The sequence below is a fragment of the Ursus arctos genome, unplaced genomic scaffold (genome assembly GCF_023065955.2).
Source record: "Ursus arctos isolate Adak ecotype North America unplaced genomic scaffold, UrsArc2.0 scaffold_2, whole genome shotgun sequence".
Classification (NCBI taxonomy): domain Eukaryota; kingdom Metazoa; phylum Chordata; class Mammalia; order Carnivora; family Ursidae; genus Ursus; species Ursus arctos.
This window is the reverse complement of record NW_026622874.1, coordinates 97,321,573-97,344,229: the sequence shown is the minus strand read 5'-3', so window position 1 is coordinate 97,344,229 and position 22,657 is coordinate 97,321,573. Positions and strand designations below refer to the sequence as shown.

General features: G+C 48.0%; 2 protein-coding genes across 11 annotated transcripts in view; one reads left to right on the top strand and one right to left on the bottom strand.

The window, feature by feature from the left end:
- Positions 1–2,213: 2,213 nt before the first annotated feature.
- PILRA (paired immunoglobin like type 2 receptor alpha) lies at positions 2,214–20,864 on the top strand. The gene is made up of 7 exons (XM_026516139.4): positions 2,214–2,442; positions 2,756–3,148; positions 13,246–13,440; positions 16,912–16,942; positions 17,532–17,581; positions 17,786–17,829; positions 18,007–20,864. The coding sequence occupies exons 1-7, from the start codon at positions 2,388–2,390 to the stop codon at positions 18,130–18,132; spliced, it is 894 nt and encodes a 297-aa protein (XP_026371924.2). The 5' UTR covers positions 2,214–2,387; the 3' UTR covers positions 18,133–20,864.
- ZCWPW1 (zinc finger CW-type and PWWP domain containing 1) overlaps positions 18,873–22,657 on the bottom strand; it is a 31,188-nt gene continuing 27,403 nt past the window's right edge. For 5 of the 10 annotated variants that reach the window (XM_044390264.3, XM_044390263.3, XM_044390266.3 and 2 more), the window contains one exon: positions 19,253–19,360. In XM_044390264.3, the coding sequence (XP_044246199.2) occupies positions 19,316–19,360 (45 nt within the window). In that variant the 3' untranslated portion in view covers positions 19,253–19,315. Of the gene's footprint in view, positions 19,361–20,120; positions 20,271–20,761; positions 20,826–22,657 lie in introns of all 10 variants that reach the window. The other 5 variants (XM_044390260.3, XM_026516141.4, XM_044390262.3 and 2 more) reach the window with 2 other exon arrangements.

Here is a 22,657-nt window from a genome sequence, read left to right as displayed (position 1 = left end):
CTGTCCATCTATGAATCACAAAACTCCAGGCCCTCCTCCCACCAGAAGCCCCCTCTGTGAGAGCCACAGCTCAAGGCTGATCAATGGGCCCTTTCATTGCTGTTGGGAGAAGTGAGGTTGAGCAAACCCAGAGACCACACACCATCTGTGAACAGAAATCATACCTCACAATTCCAGGTATCATGGGGATCCAACTGGGTCCACGGGCCTGAACAGGACATGAAATGTGCAGCTTGCATCTAGGGAAAGGGTATATGGGAGCAGTGGGGCCCAAGGCACCTGGACAGCAGGTACTCTGCCGAAGTTTATCTAGGAAGCATTCATATTTATAAACATGACATGCTGCCCAACGGATGGGTTAAGGCACCCCCTAGTGGGGTCCAGCCCCCTCCCTGGGTGGCCTGGCAAAGAGGAGACTGTCCAGCCAGGTCCCACAGCTAGTGAGACAAGGTGGGAATGGAACTCAGGTGTCACCCCTCAGACAGGGCAGGCCACCCTCTAGAGGAGCTGCCAAAATGGCAGGTCCCTTGTCCTCTCTTCTGTCCACCTTTCCAGCAGTTACCATTTGCCCAAGCACCTTCCACAGCCCAGAGGAGTCCATGACATTGAGGCTCAGTTTCTTGCCAGTACCTCAGTTTCCTGTTGGTGAAAATACATCCACCACACAATGTTGTAAAGTTGAAAATGAGGCAATGGATATTTAGAGCCTGGCTCAGATAAGGAGATCCCATGAAAATGCAGAACTTCTCTTCTCTTCTCTTCTTTTCTCTTCTCTTCTCTTCTCTTCTCTTCTCTTCTCTTCTTTCTCTTCTCTTCTCTTCTCTTCTCTTCTCTTCTCTTCTCTTCTCTTTTCTCTTCTCTTCTCTTCTCTTCTCTTGCCTGGGAGGAGGTATAAGAAATGCAGACACAGGAAAAGGACAGGGCCTGCCTGGCTGGCCCATGGAAAAGTGTGGAAGAAAACTATGAATTTTGAGAAAGAAACAGAAAAGGAAAAAGGAAGTCGGTCTGCTTGCTTCCACCATCCAGAAGACAAGGCCACTTCCTGTGATGAAATCATGCTCTCCCACCCTCATCATCTACTCAGTAAGCCAATGCCAACCTCATCTGGGGGCGGGAGGAAGCAGAACCTCCTATAACCAGCCCCGGGAATCACCAGAGGTCCCAGCCCCACTCTCTCACCCCCACCCACCACCAGTCACAGGCTGGCAGTGCCCTCCATTGAAGACTGTCGAAGGACTGTCACCAGGGTGACTCTACTGCTCTGGGACTTATATCCCCCCTGGTCAAGGAAGGCTCTGGATTAGACAGGGCTTTCACAGCTGTGGAGGGAATCACCTTAGGAACATTATAAAAATATAACCTCCTGGGAGTCACCCCCCAGAACCCTGTTCTTGGGAGCTGAGGCCCTGAGGTTGTATGGGGCAACCGGGCAGAAGCATCCAGAAGGAGCAGAATGCTCTGTGGACTCACTGAGACTGGAGTTTGAGTCTTAGACCTACCACGTGAGAGTCATGCGACCTGGGGCAGGGCTTCCCTGAGCCTTTGTCTCCTCATCTGTAGAGTGGGGGAAAGAAGGACCCGCAAATCCAGTCTTGCATCCTGGGGTTCAAGGAGTGGCCTCCAGAAGGCCCAGCCTTACCTCTTAACCCCAGGGAGGGTGTGAGACTGCACAAAAGGAACTGATCAGGGCAGGGAATGGGGCTGGTGGGCCTGGGTCCTGCACAGGACTGCAGGGGAGGGACTGAAGGGGAGCCCCTGCTGGGAGAGGGAAAGACCAGGAGCAAGCTGGGTGTCCCTGATGCTGGGGCTGGAGGTCGAGGGCATCTGACCACCAGTGGTTCCCTCCTCCTTCTCTCTAGGGGGCTGAAGCTGGGCAGAGACTCATGGCTGTCTGTCCCCTTGCTGGAAGAGCTGGAGCTGGTCCTGCTGCCTCCCCTTCATCTGGGAAGACGGACATAGGCCAGGAGCTACTAAGCCAATGAAAAGGAGAGCTAGAGAGACAGACACTGACTCCTAAGGAGAGGTAGAGGGCTGGCTGTAGCCAGGAATCAAGGTGGGAGGGAGAGGCCACACATGGCCAAGGTCAGAACCATGGCCCTCAGGGTGAAGATGGAGGCTGGGGGCTCTGTCATGGCTCTCTGCACTCTGACCACAAGGAAGCACTTGTGCAATATAGGAAAAGAAGAAACCAGATTGATAAAGGAAGTGCTGGTTACTCTGGGTGCGGGTGAGTTTGGGGAAGGCTCTCACCCTCCCTTGCTCTTCTGAAGGGGCCTGATCCACGCTCTCCGGGTGTCTCCTGACCCCCCGAGGAGGGGTGCCTAAGGCCTCCCCTCTGGCCTTGACGGAGCTGCTGTCTTCTCCTCCCCTGGGAGGAGAGTGAGGCAATGGGTCTGTCCCTGCTGCTGTCTCTGCTGCTGCTGCCGACTTGTCTGCAGGCTGGTGAGTGTCCGGGACACCCTGGCTCTGCCCCGGGGCCCAGCGAGTCCCCAGGAAGGGCTGTGGCTGGGAAGTTGGAGAAGGGGTCTGCTGGGGTAACTGGTCAGGCCTCCCAGCCCCAGCAAGCAACGGTGCTAGGTCAGTGCCAACCCTGCACCCTCTTCCCTTCTCCAAGCCTGGCGAGGTGCACCCAGGCCAGAGAGCCAGTCCTACCACCTGTCACACTACTGGCGTGGGTGAGAGTGCAGAAGGTCTGGGGTTATCTTCTTCATCTCTCCCAGTGGCTTGAAAGTCTCTCCTCTCCCCCCTCCTGCAGATAGCTCAGAAGAATGCGATTCAGATCCTGACTATCATCAGGTCAACCAACCAAAGTACCTCTCAGCCCCCATGGGTGGCTCCGTCCACATCAATTTCTCCTTCTATTACTGCTGGGAGTTAGCCAAGAATTCCAGAGTGAGTGTGGCCTTGAGACGGACACAATTCCATGGGGAGTTCATCTACAACAGTACTTGGCCTTCCTTCCATAAGGACTACAAGAACCGGATCTCCCTGAACTTGCCAAAGGGTCAGAAGTCTGGCTCCCTGCAGATATCGAACCTGCGGAAGGAGGATGAGAATATATACTTTTGCCGGGTCCAAGTGGAAACACGAGAAGATGGCAAGAAGGTGTGGCAGGCCCGCCAGGGGACCAAACTCACCATCACCCACGGTGAGTCCAGCTGCCCCGGCAGCCATCACGCCCACCCTGCTGAGGCTCTTAAAGGCCATGGTGCCCTCATCCCCCAGGCCTGGCCCAGGCCCCAATCTTCCTCCTCACTCCTTCTCTCAAACTCCTCTCCCCACACCCACCTCCTCCCCAGGCCTCTGCCAACTTTACTCTTTCTCCTCCATCTCCCCAGGCCTGGGCTGCCCTCCTCACCCATCCCCTTCCAGGCCCCAACCCCACTCCCCGGCCTCAGCACTTTCTGGGCTCCCCAGTTAGCTTCCCTTCTTGCTCCAAGCTGGGGCTCCAGCCCTGCCTCCCTACCCTCGTCCCATGCCATCCTGGTGGACTTGACCTCTTCAGGATGTGGGCTGCCTTCCCTTTGTCATGTGTCTGCCTGTGCAGCCCCAGCCAACCCTGAGTCTTGCATCTCCCCACAGCCATGGGCTCAGCCCAGCACACACAGCAGGTACCCAGTGATGACCCGAGAGCCCAGGTTCCCTGGCAACACCCCATTACCTGTCTTTCCAATCTCCCCACTTCCTTCTCCTGCTCTGTTCCTCAGAACCCGACCCACAATGCTCCCTGCCCAGCCCCAGCCCTCCTCTCCTTTCCCATCTCCCTCTTCCCCTGCCTCCATCCTCTTGACCCTCCTTGCTCCCCCATCCCTACTGCCCACCTCTGCCTGTACTGTCCCCATTGTCCACTCCGATCTCGCTCCTCCGTGCTGGCTTTGAGAAGCACGTGTGCAGCAGAAATATGGCAGCTCTCGCTTACTGTGCGCTGTTGGGTTGAACAACTTGGTATGCATCACCCTAGTGAACCTTCCCCATGACCCCACAGTAACAGTAGGTACTGCTGTTGTCTTCCTGTTACAGATAGGGACACTGAGGCTCCAAGAGCCCAAACGCCTGCCCAAAGCCACAGTCGTGGTGCAGGCGGGACTTGAACCCAGTTTAAACCAGAGCCTCCACTCTTAACCAGTGGCTGCTCAGCCTCACCAGCTGACCTGATCATATCGTTGTCTTGACCTATCTTTCACCCAATGATGGGATGTGTCACATTAATGGATCTTCCCAGTCACTCAGCAGGCCGTGGGAACTGGAACCTAGGTTTGTCCCCAGAGCAGTGTGGGGAGGGCGTCTCTCCCAGGAGCAGGCACTGGGGGACGCACTGTCTGTAGGCAATTCCTTAAAAACTAAACATCGTAGGTTTGCTTTTTACACCCACTTGCACCGGCAATTCTGAGCAATGCCTCACTGCTCTTGGTGGGAAGGACACTCTCTGCGGCCCCGCCCTCGGTAACCCCTGCCCCGTAGGACCACCGCGCTGGTTTACAGCAAATAGACAGTGGCTCACAACCTGAATTAGGCAAGACAGCCTTGGATTTATATTTCTGGCACCTTCTCCATCTTCCCTTAAATGGCCTTTCCGGGGAGATTTTGGCTCTCCTCAGACCCCTCCTTCCTCCTTCCTTAATCCTCCTAACTTTTCTCATTTCTCAGTTTCAGTCACGTTTGCTATGAGTTTCATCAATAAATTAATTTTTTCCATTAATACAATTAATTGGATATTCATGCTCATATATTTTTTTAAAATACAGGAAAGTAATAAAAAGAAAAGTTTTACCTAAGTGAAGTACTGCCATGCAAAGACATCACCCCAAAGGGATGTTTGCAGCTAACAGAACTGATAAGTTTGTGGTTGGCTTAATAATGTTTTTTACATACAGATGTTTTCGTTTTGTAGCCAAATCTCACTGTATTCTCCTTTGTAAATTCCTGTTTTTATTTCTTAGCCCCAAATCCTATATTCCATTAGGGGCTGAAAATATTTTAATTTCTTCTGACTTTTTAAAAGAATTTATTTTTTTATTTATTTACTTACTTACTTGTTTGCTTGCTTATTTGCTTATTTATTTAAGAGAGAGAGAGAGAGTGTGTGTGGGTGTGTGTGTGTGTGTGTGTATGAGCACAAGCAGGAGGGGAGGAGCGGAGGGAGAAGGAGAAGCAGACACCCCGCCGAGCAGGACCCTGGGATCATGACCTGAGCCAAAGGCAGACGCTTAACCAACGGAGCCACCCAGGCACCCCTAATTTCTTCTGATTTTTGTATGCTTTCTTTTGACAGTAAAACTCATTAATGTAGTGAGGATTTCTTTTGGTATATGGTGTGAGGTAAAGAACTAAATTGATCTTTTTACCAAGAAACAAATCAATCATCCCAACTGCGTTTATGGAATCTTTTTTCTCCTCTCCATTGACTCATAGGCCTGGCCTTTTTGTAGGATGGCACCCACTTCTGGTCTGTCGGCTCCATTTCCCTGTTCTGCCTTCTCTCTTGTTGCCGCCACACTGTTCTAGGGACTGTAACTTGGTCATGTTTCAGTGGCTGATAAGACTATGTCCATCAGAACCATGTTACTTCCTCAAAAACCTTATTATGGTTTTGGCTTATTGCTTCACATAAATATTAGAATAAGTTTGCGAACTTCTGAAGAAAACAGCTATAGGTATTTTTAAAATCAGAATTGCATTAAACTTATAAGACAATTGACAGAAATGGAAATCAGTGTAATGTCCAGTCTTCCCACCCAGAAATGGCCCCTGTTCTATACCCCTCAGTAACCTTGGGAGTGTTCTTCTAAAGACCACGTAAATATCTCACAAGATGCTTTCCTCTAAATCTTTTATTTTTATTATTAATATCAAGATTATTTTTGAAAATTCATTTTTCTATAATTTTCACTAGAAAATATTGCATAAATTCTGGCCAAATGGTGGGTTATATGCACTTTTACCTCCCCTCCCTACCAAACCCTACTAAAATGACAGCAAAGAGAATTTTTTAAGACAAAATCCACACGGACAAAAAGTATGTGAGTCATGTAGTCAAAAACAATACTTGGGAAGCTGGAAACACATAGACCAACGTACCTGGCCTAGGAGACCAGGGGAGCTTAGCCCTAAACCAGCAGTGGGGAGACCCAGAAGAAAGGCAATTTTTACACTGCAAAACCCCTTGATGGTTCATGAAGGGCAACCCCAGAACCCCCAACAGTGGGAGTGAAAGTGGGTCAGAAAGCTGGAGGGCTGGGTGAGAAACTGTTTAAGAAGCAGGGAAACCTCTATGCCCCCTTCCCTCACCCAGCAGAGAATGGAAATTTGCTTTCCAGAAAGGATGGACCAGAGAGACTCTGGGGGCAGTACCCCAGGCATACTGGGGACAAGGGATCAGTCCTTAAAACTGGAGATTTGGTGAACTGATGAGACCCTAAACGCCTTGCCCCCCTTAGATGCCTCCCAGGACTCAGGCATCCCAGCTGGTATCCCCCACCCCACGAAGGGCAAGAAATTAGCAGATTCTTCTCTGGGAAATCTATCTGATGGGCCCAAAAGGATCTAGAAATCCTAACAGATCCTACAGCCCACTAGCTGACAAGCACTTTCTCCCAGACCACACACACAGCTTCCAATCAGCGTCGCTTTCTACACACTGGCTACCAAGGGAGCAAGGACATGGGTCTCTGTCTCTCACGGAATCCCCCAGCCCTGAGGATTGACCCCTCGCCTCTGCTGTGCCTGGGATGCCTGAGGCTTGAGATGCCATTTAAAACTATGATTACACTAAACACGGAATCCTTCCCCCATGAAACACACAACAAAATGAATGATGGGGGACCTGGAAGAAACCAAGGCAATGGAGGGACAATAAAACTCAGATAACTACCATCTTCCGAAAGTTGAGAGCGCAAGCATGGAGCAACAGACAGAGCTTTCCAAACCAGGAACTTTTGGGAACTTGAGCTATAATGGTGAAAATGGAAAACCCGGTAAAAGGATTGCGAGATCAAGTTGACGGACATGTCTCAGAAGGCCGACAAAGAGTCATGGACCTGGAAACTGTAGCAGGTTGGAGAGCAGCCCCTACAAAGACATGTCCCACATTCCAGCTCCTAGAACCAGAGACTCTTACCTTACATGGTAACAGATGTGACTCAGTTAGGACTTCTGCGGTGAGGAGGTTATCTGGGATTCTCTGGGTGGGCCCTAAATGCAAACACTAGCCTCCTTCTAAGACGGAGGCAGAGGGAGACTTGTCACAGAAGAGAAGGCCATGTGGCCACAGAGCAGAGTCCGTGGTGCAGCCTCCAGAAGCTGGAGGAAGCAGGGAACAGTCTCCCCCAGAGCCTCCCGAGGGTGTACAGCCCTAGTAACACCTTGCTTTTTGACCTCTGGCCTCTAGGACTGTGAGAGACTAAACTTCAGTTGCTTTAAGTCACCCAGTTTCTGGTCATTTCCTACAGCAGCCATAGGAAAGTCATATAGAGAAAAACTGAGGATTGGTCCAAGAGCTCCAGTCTCTAAATAATGGGAGTTCCAGAAACAGAAGAGAGAAGGCTGTGGGAAGAAAACATCGACCAAATATCTCTAGAAATTTTCCAGAACAAAGGAGTCCAGAGAAATGGGTAAAAATAAAAAGACCTACCTTGGGACACTGCAACATGAAATTTCAAAACGTCAGGGACAAAAAGATGATTCAAAAAATTTCTAAAGAGGGAAAAACAGGCCACAGGAAATTTGGGAATCACAATGCCTCTGGCGGTCTCCATAGCAACAGAAGAAGCTGGACGGCAATGGTTGAATGCCTTGAAATTCTAAGAGAAAATTCATTCATTCATTCATTCGTTCATTCATTCATTCAACAAATATTGATTGAATACCTACTATGTGTCAGGTGCTGATATGGACACTGGGGAAACAGCAGGAAAGAAAAAAAAAAGCAAAACATGCCCACAACAATACCATTTGCACATAGGTGTGGAAAGAAGACTGAAGAGAAAGCCAACAAATTAATTCTGTGTGTTGGATGGTGGTGAAAAGAGAAAAGGAGGGAAATGGAGCAGAATCTGGGGGAGAAAGGTTGCTAGGGTGCTACTCTATTCCACTGGAATGGAAAGGCCCCGGGAACATTAGTGAGAGCTGGGAGGACGCAGCACTGCCACGGGGTGACTGAGGAGAGTTTTGAGTAGAGCACAGGGTAGGGAAACCAGTCAGGGATGGGAGACAACCATCCCCAGGACTGAGGTGCAGGCTAGAGAGATGGTATGGGGACAAGAGAGGAGCTGTGAGAGATGGAGTCAACGTTTCTGGGATGCTTCGTTTTAGGTGTCAACTTGACTGGGCTAAGGGATGCCCAGAGAGGTGGTAAGACATTGTTTCTGGATGTCTGTGATTGTATTTCCAGAAGAGTTTAGCAGTGGGTGGGCATCATCCAAACCGTTGAGAGCCTGAAAAGAACAAAAAGTAGAGGATGGGCAGGGACCTCCACTTCTCCTGCCCTCAGACTTTGGAACTCCTGGTTCTTGGGACTTTGGAATCACACTGGGACTTACATAAATGGTTTCCTTGGTTCTCGGACCTATAGGTCTGACTTGGAACTACACCACCAGCTTTTCTGGGCCTCCTATTTGCAGACAGCAAACTATGGCTTCTCAGCTGTCATAATCACATGAACCAATTCCTCAAAACTCTACATCTCTTTCTATATCCCATCAGTTCTATGTCTCTGAGAACCCAAATTAATGTAAGACCCAGTGGAGAAGTGGCCAAGGTCTATGCCATGACCTACCCTCCTCTCTCCCTCTCTCTCTCTCTTTTTTTAAGATTTTATTTATTTATTGGACAGAGAGAGAGATAGCCAGGAAGAGAGGGAACACAGGCAGGGGGAGTGGGAGAGGAAGAAGCAGGCTCCCAGCGGAGGAGCCTGATGTGGGGCTCGATCCCAGGACTCCGGGATCACGCCCTGAGCCAAAGGCAGACACTTAATGACTGAGCCACCCAGGCACCCCTCCCTCTCTTTTTTTTAAAAAAAGATTTTATTTATTTATTTGAGACAGAGAGTGAGATTGAGAGCACGAGGGGGCAGGGGTGGCACGGGAGGGTCAGAGGGAGAGGGAGAAGCAGGCTCCCCGCTGAGCAGGGAGCCCAACATGGGGCTCTATCCCAGGACCCCGGGATCATGACCTGAGCCAAAGGCAGATGCTTAACCGACCAAGCCACCCAGACGCCCCTCTCCCTCTATCTCCTGAAGGTGACTCCCACTGGCCACTGAATAGAAACCACTGTGTGAGAGAACCCATGGATGGAGTCCACCAAAACCAGCCTCCAAAGGCACAAAGCAGGTGGAGAAGAGTTGGGGAGTGGATCTAAGAGAAGCCAGCAGAGAAATCCAGCCTAGGCACAGATATGTAGGAAGTTGAGGTAGAGGTCTAGAGAAGAATATTCTAGTCAAGAGGGATCAGCAAGGGCAGAGGCTGTGAGGTGGGACAAGTAATGGCTGAAGCAGATGAAGAAGCTGATGGTGGCAGGAGGCGAGATCAGAACAGGCAGTGGGGGTGGGTCCTGTGTGGCTCTGAAAGCCAAGAAAAGAACTTTCACTAAGTGCAATGAGTCTACTGAGGGTTTCCTGCTGTGCTCTGATGTGCATTGTGCAAGTGTCCCTCCAGCTGTTGTATGGAGAATAAGACTGTAAGGATGAACAAGGTCACAAGCAGGGACACCAGTGAGAGGTGATATGCCTTGAATAGGGTGACAACAAGGGCAGTTGAGATGCTGATTATATTTTGAAGACTGAGCAGACAGGATTTGCAGATGATGGGATGTGGGGGTGAGAAAGAGAAGAAGCAAGGGTGACTCTAAGGCTTTTGGCCTGAGCCTCTTCAAGGTTGGTGTTGCTCTTTACCGAGAGGGGGACATGGGGGAGGAACAGGCTTGGGAGGAAATCAAAAGTTCTGTTCTGGACATCTGAAATTTGAGATATTACAAGACAAACAAATGGAGGTGTGAGTAGGCAGTGAGATACCGGAGTTGGCAGCACAGGGATAGAGGTGGCTGGATATGTAAATTTGGGCAGGATCTGCATATCGCTGGTAGTTAATGCAATGGGACTGGATAAATTATCTGGGAAGGGAGTGTAGATAGAGAGGGGTTTCTAGGACTGAACCTAGGTAGTCCCATGATTGTTACAGGTTAGGAAAAGGAGGAATCAATAAGAAGACAGAAGGAGCTGCTAGGGACACAGGAAAAGAACAAAGAGAGAACAGTTTCCCAGAAGCCAAGAGCAGAACCATGTCATGAAAAGGACATCAAATGCTGGACTGTCGAGTAAAATGGAGAACATGGGGGTGTGAGCGATCTAAATCCTCGATTTCAGTGGTAGGAAGTAAATAAACATGACTTAAGACAAATCAAGCAACAGCAGTATGTGCATATGATTTAGAAAAACGAGGTTAAAGTCAGAAGAAATAGCTCGAGGTGGGCCTTATGCACGGGCTGCTGTTTTTATAAACTATGGAATCTGTGGACTCTAAATTATGTGCCTATTGGGGCGTCTGGGTGGCGCAGTTGGTTAAGCAACTGCCTCTTGGTGTTGGCTCATGCCCCGATCTCAGGATCCTGAGACTGAGCCCATGTTCTGCTCCCTACTCAGTGGGGAATCTGCTTGCGATTCTCTCTCTCCCTCTTCCTCTGCACCCCCCATACTCTCCCTCTCCAATAAATAAATAAATCTTTAAAAAAAATAAACAATGTGCCTATACAAGTTTGATCAATGTTGAATTTTGAAAATAATAAAGGTACAGGTAATACTTGCACATCATTTAAAAAAAAGGTCCAACAATACAGAAGGGAGTCAAATGAAAAGTATATTCCTTCCTCTGCACTGTATCTCCCCAGCCACTACTTCTTTCTGCAAAATGCTCTCTCTTACAGATACAGATATAGATATAGATATAGATACATTATGCAAATAGAATCCAACTGTGTGCTAGTCCGCTCTACAACTTGTTTTCATTTCCCCCGTATCACAAAGTATCTTTCCATTTCAGTACATATACAGCTCTGCCTTTAAAAAAAAAAAAAAAAAGGCTGCAGGGTGTCTCCCTGTAGCAATGTACCACAATCTACTGACTCAGTCTTCTGTTTAAAGACATTTAAGTTGCTGCCACATCACAAAACTGCAAAGAACACCCTAAACACAGGCCTTTGAACAGTTGCTCAGCGTTTCCACAGGACAGATTTCTAGTGCTGAAATCATTGGGTCAAAGGGCATAACCTGGGTATCTTACATTTTGCAAAGGCATTCCCAAAGGTTGTGCCAACTTATGCTTCCATCGTGGCGGTCCTGGGTATTTTCCTCCACTCAGCTCAGTGAGAAACATAGGCCTTTATCATTTTAACCTATATTTTAAAAAAAATTATGTTATCATTTTATGAAATGAATAGGAATTGCATTGTGTTGCATACTTCTCTGTGTTCCAGAATCTACCTGGGGATTTTTTGTTCCTTAAATTTTCACAAGAATTTACCCATAAAACCTCCTGAGCTTGGAATCCTTATGATAGGTAGCTCTTTAATAGCGTTCTCGCTTTTTTTTTTCTCAAGTTTATTTTTTTTTAGTAAAATCTATCCCGGACGTCGGGCTCAAACTCATGACCCCCAAACCAAGAGTCTCATGCTCTTTTGATTGAGCCAGCCAGGCGCCACTAAAGTTTTTTCTTCTTTGTTTACCTATCACTGAAAGTGTACTACTTAACTCCATTTTCAAAAATTTTTATTTCAGAAAATCATCCAATTCAGAGTTTTTAAAATTTATCAACGTATAATTGAGCATATACTCAGAAATGATTTCAACAGACTCTTGATAGGTTTGCAAGAGTCTTGTCTATTTTCTTGTTTGTTTCTCGTTTTACATTTGTTTGTTTTTCCCCTAAATAACCACTTCCTGCATTTATCTCTGTTGTCCTGATTCCTAATGAATTTATTCCTACAAAGGTTTCATTACCTTTCTCCTGAGTTTTTGTAGGGCTGGCTTCTTTCGGGTTTTGGTACTTTTTCTAAGGAATCAACTATTCTGTTCCTTTTTCAAATATCTTCTTGTTTTAAATAATAAAAGCACTTGATACTATGAATTTGGCTTAGCGTGTGGCTTTAGTCACATTCTAGGAGGTATTTTTTTTTTTAATAGGTATTCCTCTGGTTTTTATTTTTCTAAATAGCATGTTATATACATTTGTTTAAGACTTTAAATTTTTTATCTCAATTAAAAGATGGTTTTATTACTCCTTTCTAATGAAGGTCAACAGAAAATGTAGTCCTCACTAACCTGAAGCTTTCATTGGAGTTGAATTTTTTCCTGTGGCTTAGCATTCTGTCAGTTTTTTTTTTTTTTAAGATTTTATTTATTTATTTGACAGAGAGACAGCCAGCGAGAGAGGGAACACAAGCAGGGGGAGTGGGAGAGGAAGAAGCAGGCTCCCAGCGGAGGAGCCCGATGTGGGACTCGATCCCGGAACACCGGGATCACGCCCTGAGCCGAAGGCAGACGCTTAACGACTGCGCTACCCAGGCGCCCCAGCATTCTGTCAGTTTTTAAACAGTGCATTAAACTTCTATAAAGGTATAATTTTTTTGTAGGAAGTTCAATATATATTAATTTAATCTTAAAAATAATCTTAAAAATAATCTAATATATACTAGGTGCTTTACAGATGTTTTGCCACTTATTAAAACAATCCAGAAAGGACAAATACTGTTTGGTTCCACTTATAAGAAGTCCCCAGAGCAAATTCATAGGGACAGAGAACAGAACAGTGGGTACCTGGGGCTGGGGAAGGGGGTGTGTAGTGAGTGTTTAATGGGGACAGAGTTTGGGTTTGAGAAAATGACAGAGTTCTGGAGAAAGATAGTGGTGATGGTTGCACAGCAGGGTGAATGTACTTAATGCCACTGAACTATATACTTAAATAAGATTAAAACAGTAAATTTTATGTTACTTATATCTTACCACAATGAAAAAATGTATTTTCTTCCTGTGACTTAGTGATCCCTATTTGTCGGCGATGAAATGAGGTTCTGAGGTCACAGCACTGATGGGAGGTAGAGTCAGCATTTAAGCTGGGTGATGTGGATTCCTTACCCCCTCCCTGTGAGAGTTGCTCCCCTCCCCCAATATTCCCCAAACTAGGGAACAAGGTGACAAGTTTCATCCAGAAACCTCCAGTCCTCCAGGAGAGAATCTGCTAAATTCTCATGTCTTCTCAGCTGCCATGATGACCACCGAGGGCCCCACCAGCACTGCCCCCATCAGCACTGGCCTCGGTGTCTCGGAAGGCAATGGGAGCTCAGCATCTTCACCCCTGAGTGTGGGAGCTGCAGTCGGGGTGGCACTGGCTGGTGCCGTGCTCATAATTGCAATTTTGGGACTGATACTCTACCACAGGTGGAGGAGAAGCAAAGGTAAGTGGTTCTGGGCCACGCCCCCTGCCGAGCATCATTCTGCATTAAAAAATGCAGATCCCTGCTGGGCTTGAGGTCTGGGCGTGGGAATCTGCATTTTTAAAGGTCTCATCAAGTGGCGTCTGTGTGTGATCAAGTTTGAGAACCACTGCTCCAGACCAATCCTCATCCACAAACTGATCATTTTCCAGTTTTTGTCTTTTGACTTAATCATTTCTCATCAATCCTCACCTTTTGGTTCATGGGGATGGGAGGGTCAGCCCCGGGCAGAGTAAGGAGAGAACAGAAGGGACAGGAAGCAGCTCAGCAAGCATTGGTTGAGGGCCTATTTTCCAGGGTCTGGCTTGTAATTGGAGATAACAAATGTAAATAAAGCATAGGTCCTGCTCTCAAGGAACTCAGTGGTGGAGGGAGGGGAGAGGGAGTGACTGCCTCATTTGGAAAGAGCTGTAGTCATTTGGGTGGAAGGAGGGGAATCAGGGAGGACTTCCCATAGGAAGTGTCCCTGCAAAAAGACTCAAAGAATATGAAAATTAGCCTGGCAAACAGTGAGGGTGGTGAAGAGGTCACTATCCATGCAGGTGCAGGAAATCAGTGTGTGAACTCTAAGTAGCTCAGTGCTGTGGAGGAGGCTGGAGATGGGAGAAGAGCACCTTGTAAATGAAACCCAAAGCCTCTGATCCCAGAGGCAACATCAGCTCTGCCTTACAGATACATCAGTCTGAGGTGGAGGGGCCAGAGGGGGCCGGGTGGGGCCAGTCTAATGTGGTCGCGGTGGATGGAGGGAGAGAGCCAGATCCTGAACAGTTTAAGAGGGAAAACCAGTAGGACTTGGTGATTGGACTGGTGTAGAGGTGAGGGAGTGGGAAGAACCAGGGTGAATGAATCCATGGTGACGCCACCGAACGAATTAGAGAACACAGGGGTCAAAGACCATGTTTGGGGGAGAATGATGGTTCTCTAGTTTGGGATATGTTAGAGATGCCTGTGTGGCATCTGAGCAGAGATGTTCATCAGAAATGTGGATGTGTGCATTTATAGCTCAAGAGGAGAGGGCTAGAGACATTCATTATTTACACCCCAGCACCCTCCAATATTGATTTGAAATTCCTCTGAAGAAGATTTTCAGGGAGAGGAGATTAGCCCCAGCAGATGTTAAAGCACAGAGGTGAAGAGCAAAGAGTCCGGACAGCCTGCAGTCAGATCCTGGCTGAGTCAACTCTGGGGCAATGATACTATGACTCTGTGCCTCAACTCACTCATCAGGAAAATGGGAAGAGTAATTATACTTACCCCGAGGGTTGTCATGACAATTAAGCGTAACACACTGAGAATAGATCCTGGCACGGAGTAAGGACCATATGAGCAGTAGCGCCTGCAGTTATTAAGCTGTAATGATTAAAATGATGAGTTGCTGTCATACTAAAACACAGATAAACCAATATATGAAAAGAGAAAAGCCCACATATAGGCAGGATGAAACAGATCAAAATATATTCAGGAATTTAGTAGGTTAATAAGTAGTATTTCTAATCAATGGGGAAAGATGAGTCATTCCACACACGGTGCTGGAAGAATTGATTAGCCATCTGGAGAAAATAATATTATCTCATAATTTGCACCAAAATAAATTCCACAGAGATCAATCAAAGAGTTAAATGAGGGGGAAAATAACCCCAGTACTAGAGAAAGCATGTGAGGCCATCTTATATCCATGGAGTGGAGATGGCCTCCCTAAGTATGACATAAAACCTAAAAGCCATGAATAAGTATATTGATAAACTCAATGATACACAAATTGCTTTTAATTCTGCAGAGGAAAAAGGACAGCGGTTGTTTCTAGAGTGAGGATGAGGTTTGGAGATGAAGAGCTGTGACAGTCACTGGGGGAATGGAAGATGGTATCTCAGGATTGCACCCAGATGAGAAGCCAGAGCTCTGTAAAAGCATCGCTGCACATGATCATGTTTCCCCCAGCAGTATTAACCATGCAGATTAGAAACTTCTAGAACTTGTTGCTTAGAAGTTACATTCCCCTGCTGGCACCAGAGACCAAAAGTAACAGGGCTTAGATAAGACAGAGTTTCTTGTTTCCCCTCATATAAAAGGATGAGGAGGCAGATGGTAGAAGCCACTGTCCTCAGGCACTCAGGCTTCCATCTTCCTGCCTACTGGCTTCTATCCTGAAGGTTGCCTCGTGATCCAAGACAGCTGCTCAGGCTCCAGCCATTATTTCTGAATCCAGGCAGGAAACAGGAGGAAGGAAGAAAGGATGAAAAGACCACAACTTCCCCTTGAACCATATTGGCAAGGATGTAGTCATAGGTCTCATATCTATCAGTAGGGGAGCATACGGCCACCCCAGATAAAATCAAGGTGCTGTAACTGAGTAAGAAGAAATGAATGGATATTGGGTAAGCAAATAGCATCCCCTGCCATAGGCTGCATCCAGAACTAAAGATGTGTCAGCTAAGTGTGGCAGAAAGACAGGAGAACGGGAGAGGTCAAGGGGCTCATGAGAGGGGGAGTGGAGAGTAGAGGATCAGCAGGGAGCTTGCACAGCCCGAAAGAAAGTGGATTACTAAGGGATAAGAGTTCGGGGGCTCAAAACACAGGTATAGCAAGCAGGATGATGGTAAGAGAAAGCTGGAAGGAAAGAAAGACGTAGCATAAAAATGATGCTGGCATTTAATATTTCCGAGTTCTCAGTCCCAGAGAAAACAAAACAAAACAAAACACCCCAGGGTATGGCAGAGTTGAGGGCACTGGAGTTTGGGGGACATGAGTCCCGTGTGTTCAGAGGGTTGTCTCTGTGGATGACAGGACCTCCCAGGATGGTTTGGGTGGCAGAGGGGATGTCTGTGGAGCAGGGGCCAATCCTTGGGAAATGCCACAGAGAGACTCAGGAAGATGAGGAGGGAAGAGGGTGGTGGGGAGACCGGCAGTTTTCAGTGGCGGAAGGTGGAGAGGAATGGGCTGCAGCACAGACCCAGGTCCCAGCTATGAAGTTCCCAAGGCAGGAGAGAAACAACCGCCACAGGAAAGCACAAAAAGCCAGTGTTTCAGGGCAGGAAGAAGCAGTGAGGCTGAGACGAGGGTGGAAGGAGAGGAATGGGTTGGCAGGGCCTCAGCAATGGAAGGAGAAAGGTTGAGGGGTGCTTGGGGAATTCTAGGAACGGGGAAGGACACAAAGGGAAAAGCTGAGAGAGAGAGAGAGTGAGGGGGACGGAGAGAGGGAAAACATGCAGGCAAGAGCTGCTCTCCAGATTTGGTGTTGAGGACATCCGCAGGACAGGGTTGGGACGCCTCAGGATGCCAGCAGGTGTCACTCTGAGTCCCAGGTGGGCCCAACAGAGCTGCTCCAATGCCCTGGTCTCTCTGGGGGTTGGCCTCAGAACACACAAAGCAGGACGGCAGGGGGGAGAGATGCCCTCTATGGTTGGCACCCTGACATGTTCTGTTTCCCTACAGGTCTGCATGCTAAAGCCCAAACCGTAGCCAGGTGAGTGCTTGTCCTGCTTGGGAAACAGTTAGTTCCTTATGGGAAGAGCACAGGGCTCTACAGGTCCTTTCCCAGTGGGCATCTCTTTTCTCAGAGCCACTTCCCTCCTCAGCTCCTAGCCTCTCCCCCGCTCCGTCCCTCTGGAGCCCTCTTCCTCTTCACCCTCCCACCTCCCCTTCCCTCCAACCCATCTTCCCAACTTTTTTCCTTTTCTCCAGCCCCTTCCCTCCCCTCTCTCCCTCCCGGGCTGGGCACCTGCCAGGACCTGAGATGGGTGGTGTTGGTGTTCATTCTTCAGTTTGTACCAACGCTGCAGGGCAGACAAGACTTTACCCTTCCCAAGGCTCCTCCAACAAAGCCCCTTCACCAGGACAATCCACCTTCAATGCGCCCTTGGGACCTCTACTGGCTACACTGCAAACTGCCTCTCAATCTTCCAGGAGGCCTCCTGAGAGAGCCTCAAACCAGAGCTCACCTCAGAGTGTCAGGGGGTCGCAGAGCCCCACACACAGAGAACCAGCCCCAGACAGGTTTGAACTCTCTTCTGCCTAGCCTCTAACCCACTTTCCTCCCTCTCCTCCCTATACAGGGGATCCTCCCAAAACACTGAGGAGAAGTATGAGAACATTGGGATTAGAAGTAAGTTCTTACCCCCATCACTCCTCCCCTCTACACCTTGGCCTTTCCTTCCTCACACACTCCCTGCTCACACACGTGCCCCACCCATCCCTCCTGCCTGACCCCGGTCCTGACGCCGATGACCTCACTGCTGGAGGCCCCTGCCCATTTCTCTACCCTGGCCGGCATGCCACCTGACCCCGGCACGCCTTAATTTTTTTCTAGGACAACAAACAGACCCCAAGCTGCAGCCCAAGCTGGAGCCCAAGGTAAGCATCTCAGACTAGGGCCTGAAGGAATTAAAGAGAAGTTTGGAGAAGGTGGGGTAGAGGGAATACAGGGACTGCTCGCTGTGTCGGTGGAGCACTCAGGTGCCAGGTTACTGCTCTCAGGTGAGGACAGCTCCCCTTCCACTGTCTCACGTCCTTCTCCTTCCTTCACACCAGGATGAAGCCCAGGACAACAGCGGCATCCTCTATGCCTCCCTCTCCCTCTCCAGCTCCTCATCACCAGCACCACCTCCCTGCATCCCTCCCCAGGAGGAGACCCTATACTCTCTTGTAAAGGCCTGATGAGTGGGACTGGAGGATGACCTCCTTGACTAAGCTGCCCAGCAGGTCACAGCTTCGATAATAATGCCAGCCAGACACAGAAGACTCAGAGCCAGCGGGTGTGGAAGGCCACCAAGGACCGCAGAGAAACAGAGCCATCTGCTCCAATTCCCTCTCCACCTTCCCAGCCCTTGCCCACAAGAATAAAAGTACCCGCAGAATCTGCCCAAAGGCATCTAAGGAGAAAACTGATGGCATCTTCCACTTCTGTCTTCTCCTTCTCACCAAAAATGAACTATACTAAAAAGCTCACACTGAGATCCCTCCCCCAGTACTGGAGTTCGGTGACTGCCTCTGGGGACCAATAAGCCTGAAAGCTGGTAGCCAGCCCAGAACCCAGGGTCTGCCCCTCCTCTACCCGTTCTCCTTCCCTGACCATCAGAACGAGCATGTGTCCAACGCACCACCTCATTTAAGCATCTCCAACAAGCTGACCCGGGACTGGACGCACTCACCTGAGGCGTGAAGAGAACCACAATGGTTAGAGCTTTTCTCCAGGCCACGCACCTAGTAAGTGGCTGAGCTGGGTCTGAACCCAGACCTGCCCTTCCCGACAGCCTTCTCCCAGGACTCCGGTGTCCCAGCCTTCCCAGATCCCCACGCTGTGCCAGCCTCGCATAGAAACAGGGGCGTTCCACAGGAGCGGAGGGGAGGGAGGGAAGCTGCAGGGAAGCACGTGGTTAGAGACCGACTACAGAAAGCTGGAAAGCTGTAACCTGTTTTATTAACTTGTAAACCACACAGCTGGGACATTAGCCAGTTAACCTGTAGCCGATGAACAAGCCCCACATGTAGCAGCTTCTCAGAGACCCTCTGAGGGTCTCTCCCTCCTGCTGGCAGGGAAGGGAGTGAGAGAGCAGCAGGGAGGCAGGCGCGCACAGCTATTCCTCGAAGAAGGCCAAGGTGAACTCGCCGGCCGCATCTCCACACCGCGGCTCCTCCAGCTGCTCCGGCTCTTCTCCAACATCTTCCAGGAGTTGCTCCAGGTCCACGTCACTGGAGGCTTCATCGTCAGGGGGCACACTTCCAGCCTCCCGAGGACACTTCCAGCCTTCTTTCCCCACCACAGGACAGGCCCCGCGATGAGCTGATGGGGTCAGGTCCTTGGGCACCATTCTAGCTTCTTTGTCCTCAGACAAGCTGGTTATTGAGGCCTTGCTTTGGGGAGCTTTAAATTTTTTCTTAGGGCCTGGGTGAAAAAGTGATGAAACCGAGAGTCCTATTAGGCCATCTGGCCTTACCTTTTGCAAGTCAAATTCCTCAATTCCTATTTCCAAAAAAGTCTCTGGGAAAAATGACCTTTCTCAATAGAAAAAAGGGGAGGGAGGCTTTGGAGTTAGAAAGACCTGGATACAAGACATGGACCTAGCCATATGCTAGTCATGGGTCTTGAGCAAATTTTAAACCCTTTGGGCCTTAGTCCCCTTATCTCTAAAATGGCAACTGTTCAGTCATAGAGATATTGAAAGAATTAAAGGGAACCAGCAAGGAGTCTCTATCTACCCAGCTCACAGCAATACCTGATAAATGTCAGTTCCCCCTTCCTCACCATTCTTCTGTCCTTGGATCAAATCACATCAATAACCATTATGTTTCTACAGTGTGTACTACAGTCTGCGATCTGAGATGCCTAATTTTTGTCCTTTTTTTAAAAAAAAAAGAAAGATTTTATTCATTCATTTGAGAGAGACAGACAGCCAGAGAGAGCACCAGCAGGGGGAGAGGGAGAGGGAGAAGCAGACTCCCCGCTGAGCTGGGAACCCGACGTGGGGCTTGACACCAGGACCTGAGCTGAAGGCAGACGCTTAATCTCTGAGCCACCCAGGCACCCCTAATTTTTGTTCTTTTTAAAAGTAATGGGAAGCTATAAAGTTAAATAATGATCCAGGGAGGCGAGACACAGACTTGAATCTCATTTCCCATAGTTTTGCCCAGGCCCTGAGCCTTACCTGGCTGGTCAGGCTCCGATTTTCCATGCCCTTCTTTCCTTCCTATTATGGGTCCGGAAGGAGCTGCAGATTCGTTTCCCAGAGATCTCTTCATTGTCTTCTTTTGCAGGGTCCCATCTCGTCCATCTCGTCCATCTGCATCACCCCCAACCCCCCAACCATTAGGGACATTTGTTTATTTCTCTCTAAATGACAGCTCAGCAAGGGTCCATAGACTCCCCACAGTTAGTCTCTGCCCTGCATCCTCTGCTTATTCTCAGTCTAGTGAGTTCTCTCGTTTCCTTCCTTTTCCCCAAATATTACTTTCTTTCGTTCTTTCTTTCTTTCTCTCTCTGTCCCCTCGTTTTTGTCCTGGACCTTCTTCATTATGTTTTTCCTCATAGCCTGTCTCTTCCAGGAAGTCATCCTTCTTGGCTAAGAATTTAAGACATTCATCCCACCTTTAATGTAAGATTTTGTAATCAGAATACAGAAGCACAGAGGCTACGGCTTCCCTGATGACACTAGTAGGAATCTTCACCATTTTTGCAGATTTTAGAGCTGAGACAGTCAGTAAGATCCGGTGACCTGCAGACCCCTCCCACTGTCTGCCTCTGCTCTGCCTTAATGGTAGCTCATACCTGTTTCCCAGCTGGCTTGCTTACCTCTTGCCTTGGGTTTTTTTGTCTGAATTTTGGCTGGCTTGGGACTGGGCAAAGTCGGGTCCTGAGAATGGGAGAGAAAAATAAAATGTAAATGAACTCATCTAATTGTGTTTTTAATAGAGTGGGATGCTACAGAAATGATGCGTGGTTAGGGGAGTCACACTAGCTTCTGTAGCCTGATACTGTTTAAATCAATGACAACAGAAATAAAACTGTTCTCTTTTCCATTCTATTTGGTATTAGTCAGTACAAGGCTTTATGCACAAAAGAAAGAAATAAAGTTAGGTCATGAACATGATAAAAAAACTGTTAAATTAAAAATAAAAAAAATAACTAGACTCTTAGTGTTGATCACTTCATAGTATCGAATTACAACATTGTACCCCTGAAACCTATATATGTTATAGACCAATTTTGCCTCAATAAAAAAATAATTAAAAGAGAAAGTAAAAAATCTATCTTTCAGGACTTCTAGTTTCCAGTTCTACATGTAAGGGATTTGGAAGTCATCACTCTGTTCTAACAACAAGTAAAAAAGCTGAACAGACTGAAAAATCGACAACTGTTTTTGTTTTGATAAAAGAGGTAAGGACACAGGGCCACCAACCTACTGTCCTCAAGACTGAAGAGACAGGCAAATGCAGGGAGTCATAACTTAACAGGGCACAGACTCATAAGCAGAAGAACCAGCAGTTCTCACAAGAACCACTTCCAGGGCAGGAAAACCTCAACAGTACTAAATAAATTGTTCAATGCAGACAAGTCTGAGAGTTTAAAAAACAAAAAACAAAAAACACAAAAAACTCCAGTGGTGCCCAGTCTTATAGGGGCTCCCAGACTGAGTTTGACCTCAGGAGTCTTGCCAGGTTCTCACACAAAATATCAGAGAACAATCCCTTCATGCTTCCAGCAGGAGGAGGGGGAAGGAACCATTTTGAAATATACCAGAGCACTCTATCCTTCTGAAAAAGGCCTGCTCTCAGGAGAAACTAGCTAACCACAGCCTAATCTACCAGGTTATGATCAGAGCCTAACTGTCCTGGGGGAGGAGAAATATTTAACCTCAGCCTGTTCTAGCCATCTTGTCCCACCTAATGGGGAGGAAATCACTAAGAAACACTGCGATGTTCACAGTCCAGAGCACGGGTTCATTAAAGACGTGAAATCTAGGGGCGCCTGGGTGGCGCAGTCGTTAAGCATCTGCCTTTGGCTCAGGGCGTGGTCCCGGCGTTATGGGATCAAGTCCCACATCGGGCTCCTCCGCTGGGAGCCTGCTTCCTCCTCTCCCACTTCCCCTGCTTGCGTTCCCTCTCTCGCTGGCTGTCTCTATCTCTGTCGAATAAATAAATAAATTCTTTAAAAAAAAAAAAAAAAAGACGTGAAATCTAGGGTTGCCTGGCTGGTTCAGTTACAAAAGGGTGCAACTCTTGATCTCAGGGTTGTGAGCTCGAGCCCCACATTGAGTGTACAGATTACTTAAATAAGTAAAAAATTTTTAAAAAGAAAAAAGACATGAGACCTAATAGTAAGACTATAGAACACATCTCCTCTCCTGACCCCTTACCACCACAGTACTAAAGGCATATTTAGGGGTGCCTGGGTGGCTCAGTTGGTTGGGCATCCGAATCTTGATTTAGGCTCAGGTCATGATCTCAGGGCTGTGGGATCGAGCCCGAGTCAGGCTTCACATTCAGCGGGGAGTCTGCTTAAGATTCTCTCTCCTCCTGCCCCTACGCCCCACTCGCACTCTCTCTCCCTCTCTCCCCCACCAAAATAAATAAATAAATCTTTAAAAAAAATAAATAAAGGCATATTTACAACTGTTTCTTTTACCTGGTACATTGTGTCTGGCAATCAAGAAAAAAACTACAAGGCATATCAAAAGGCAAAAAA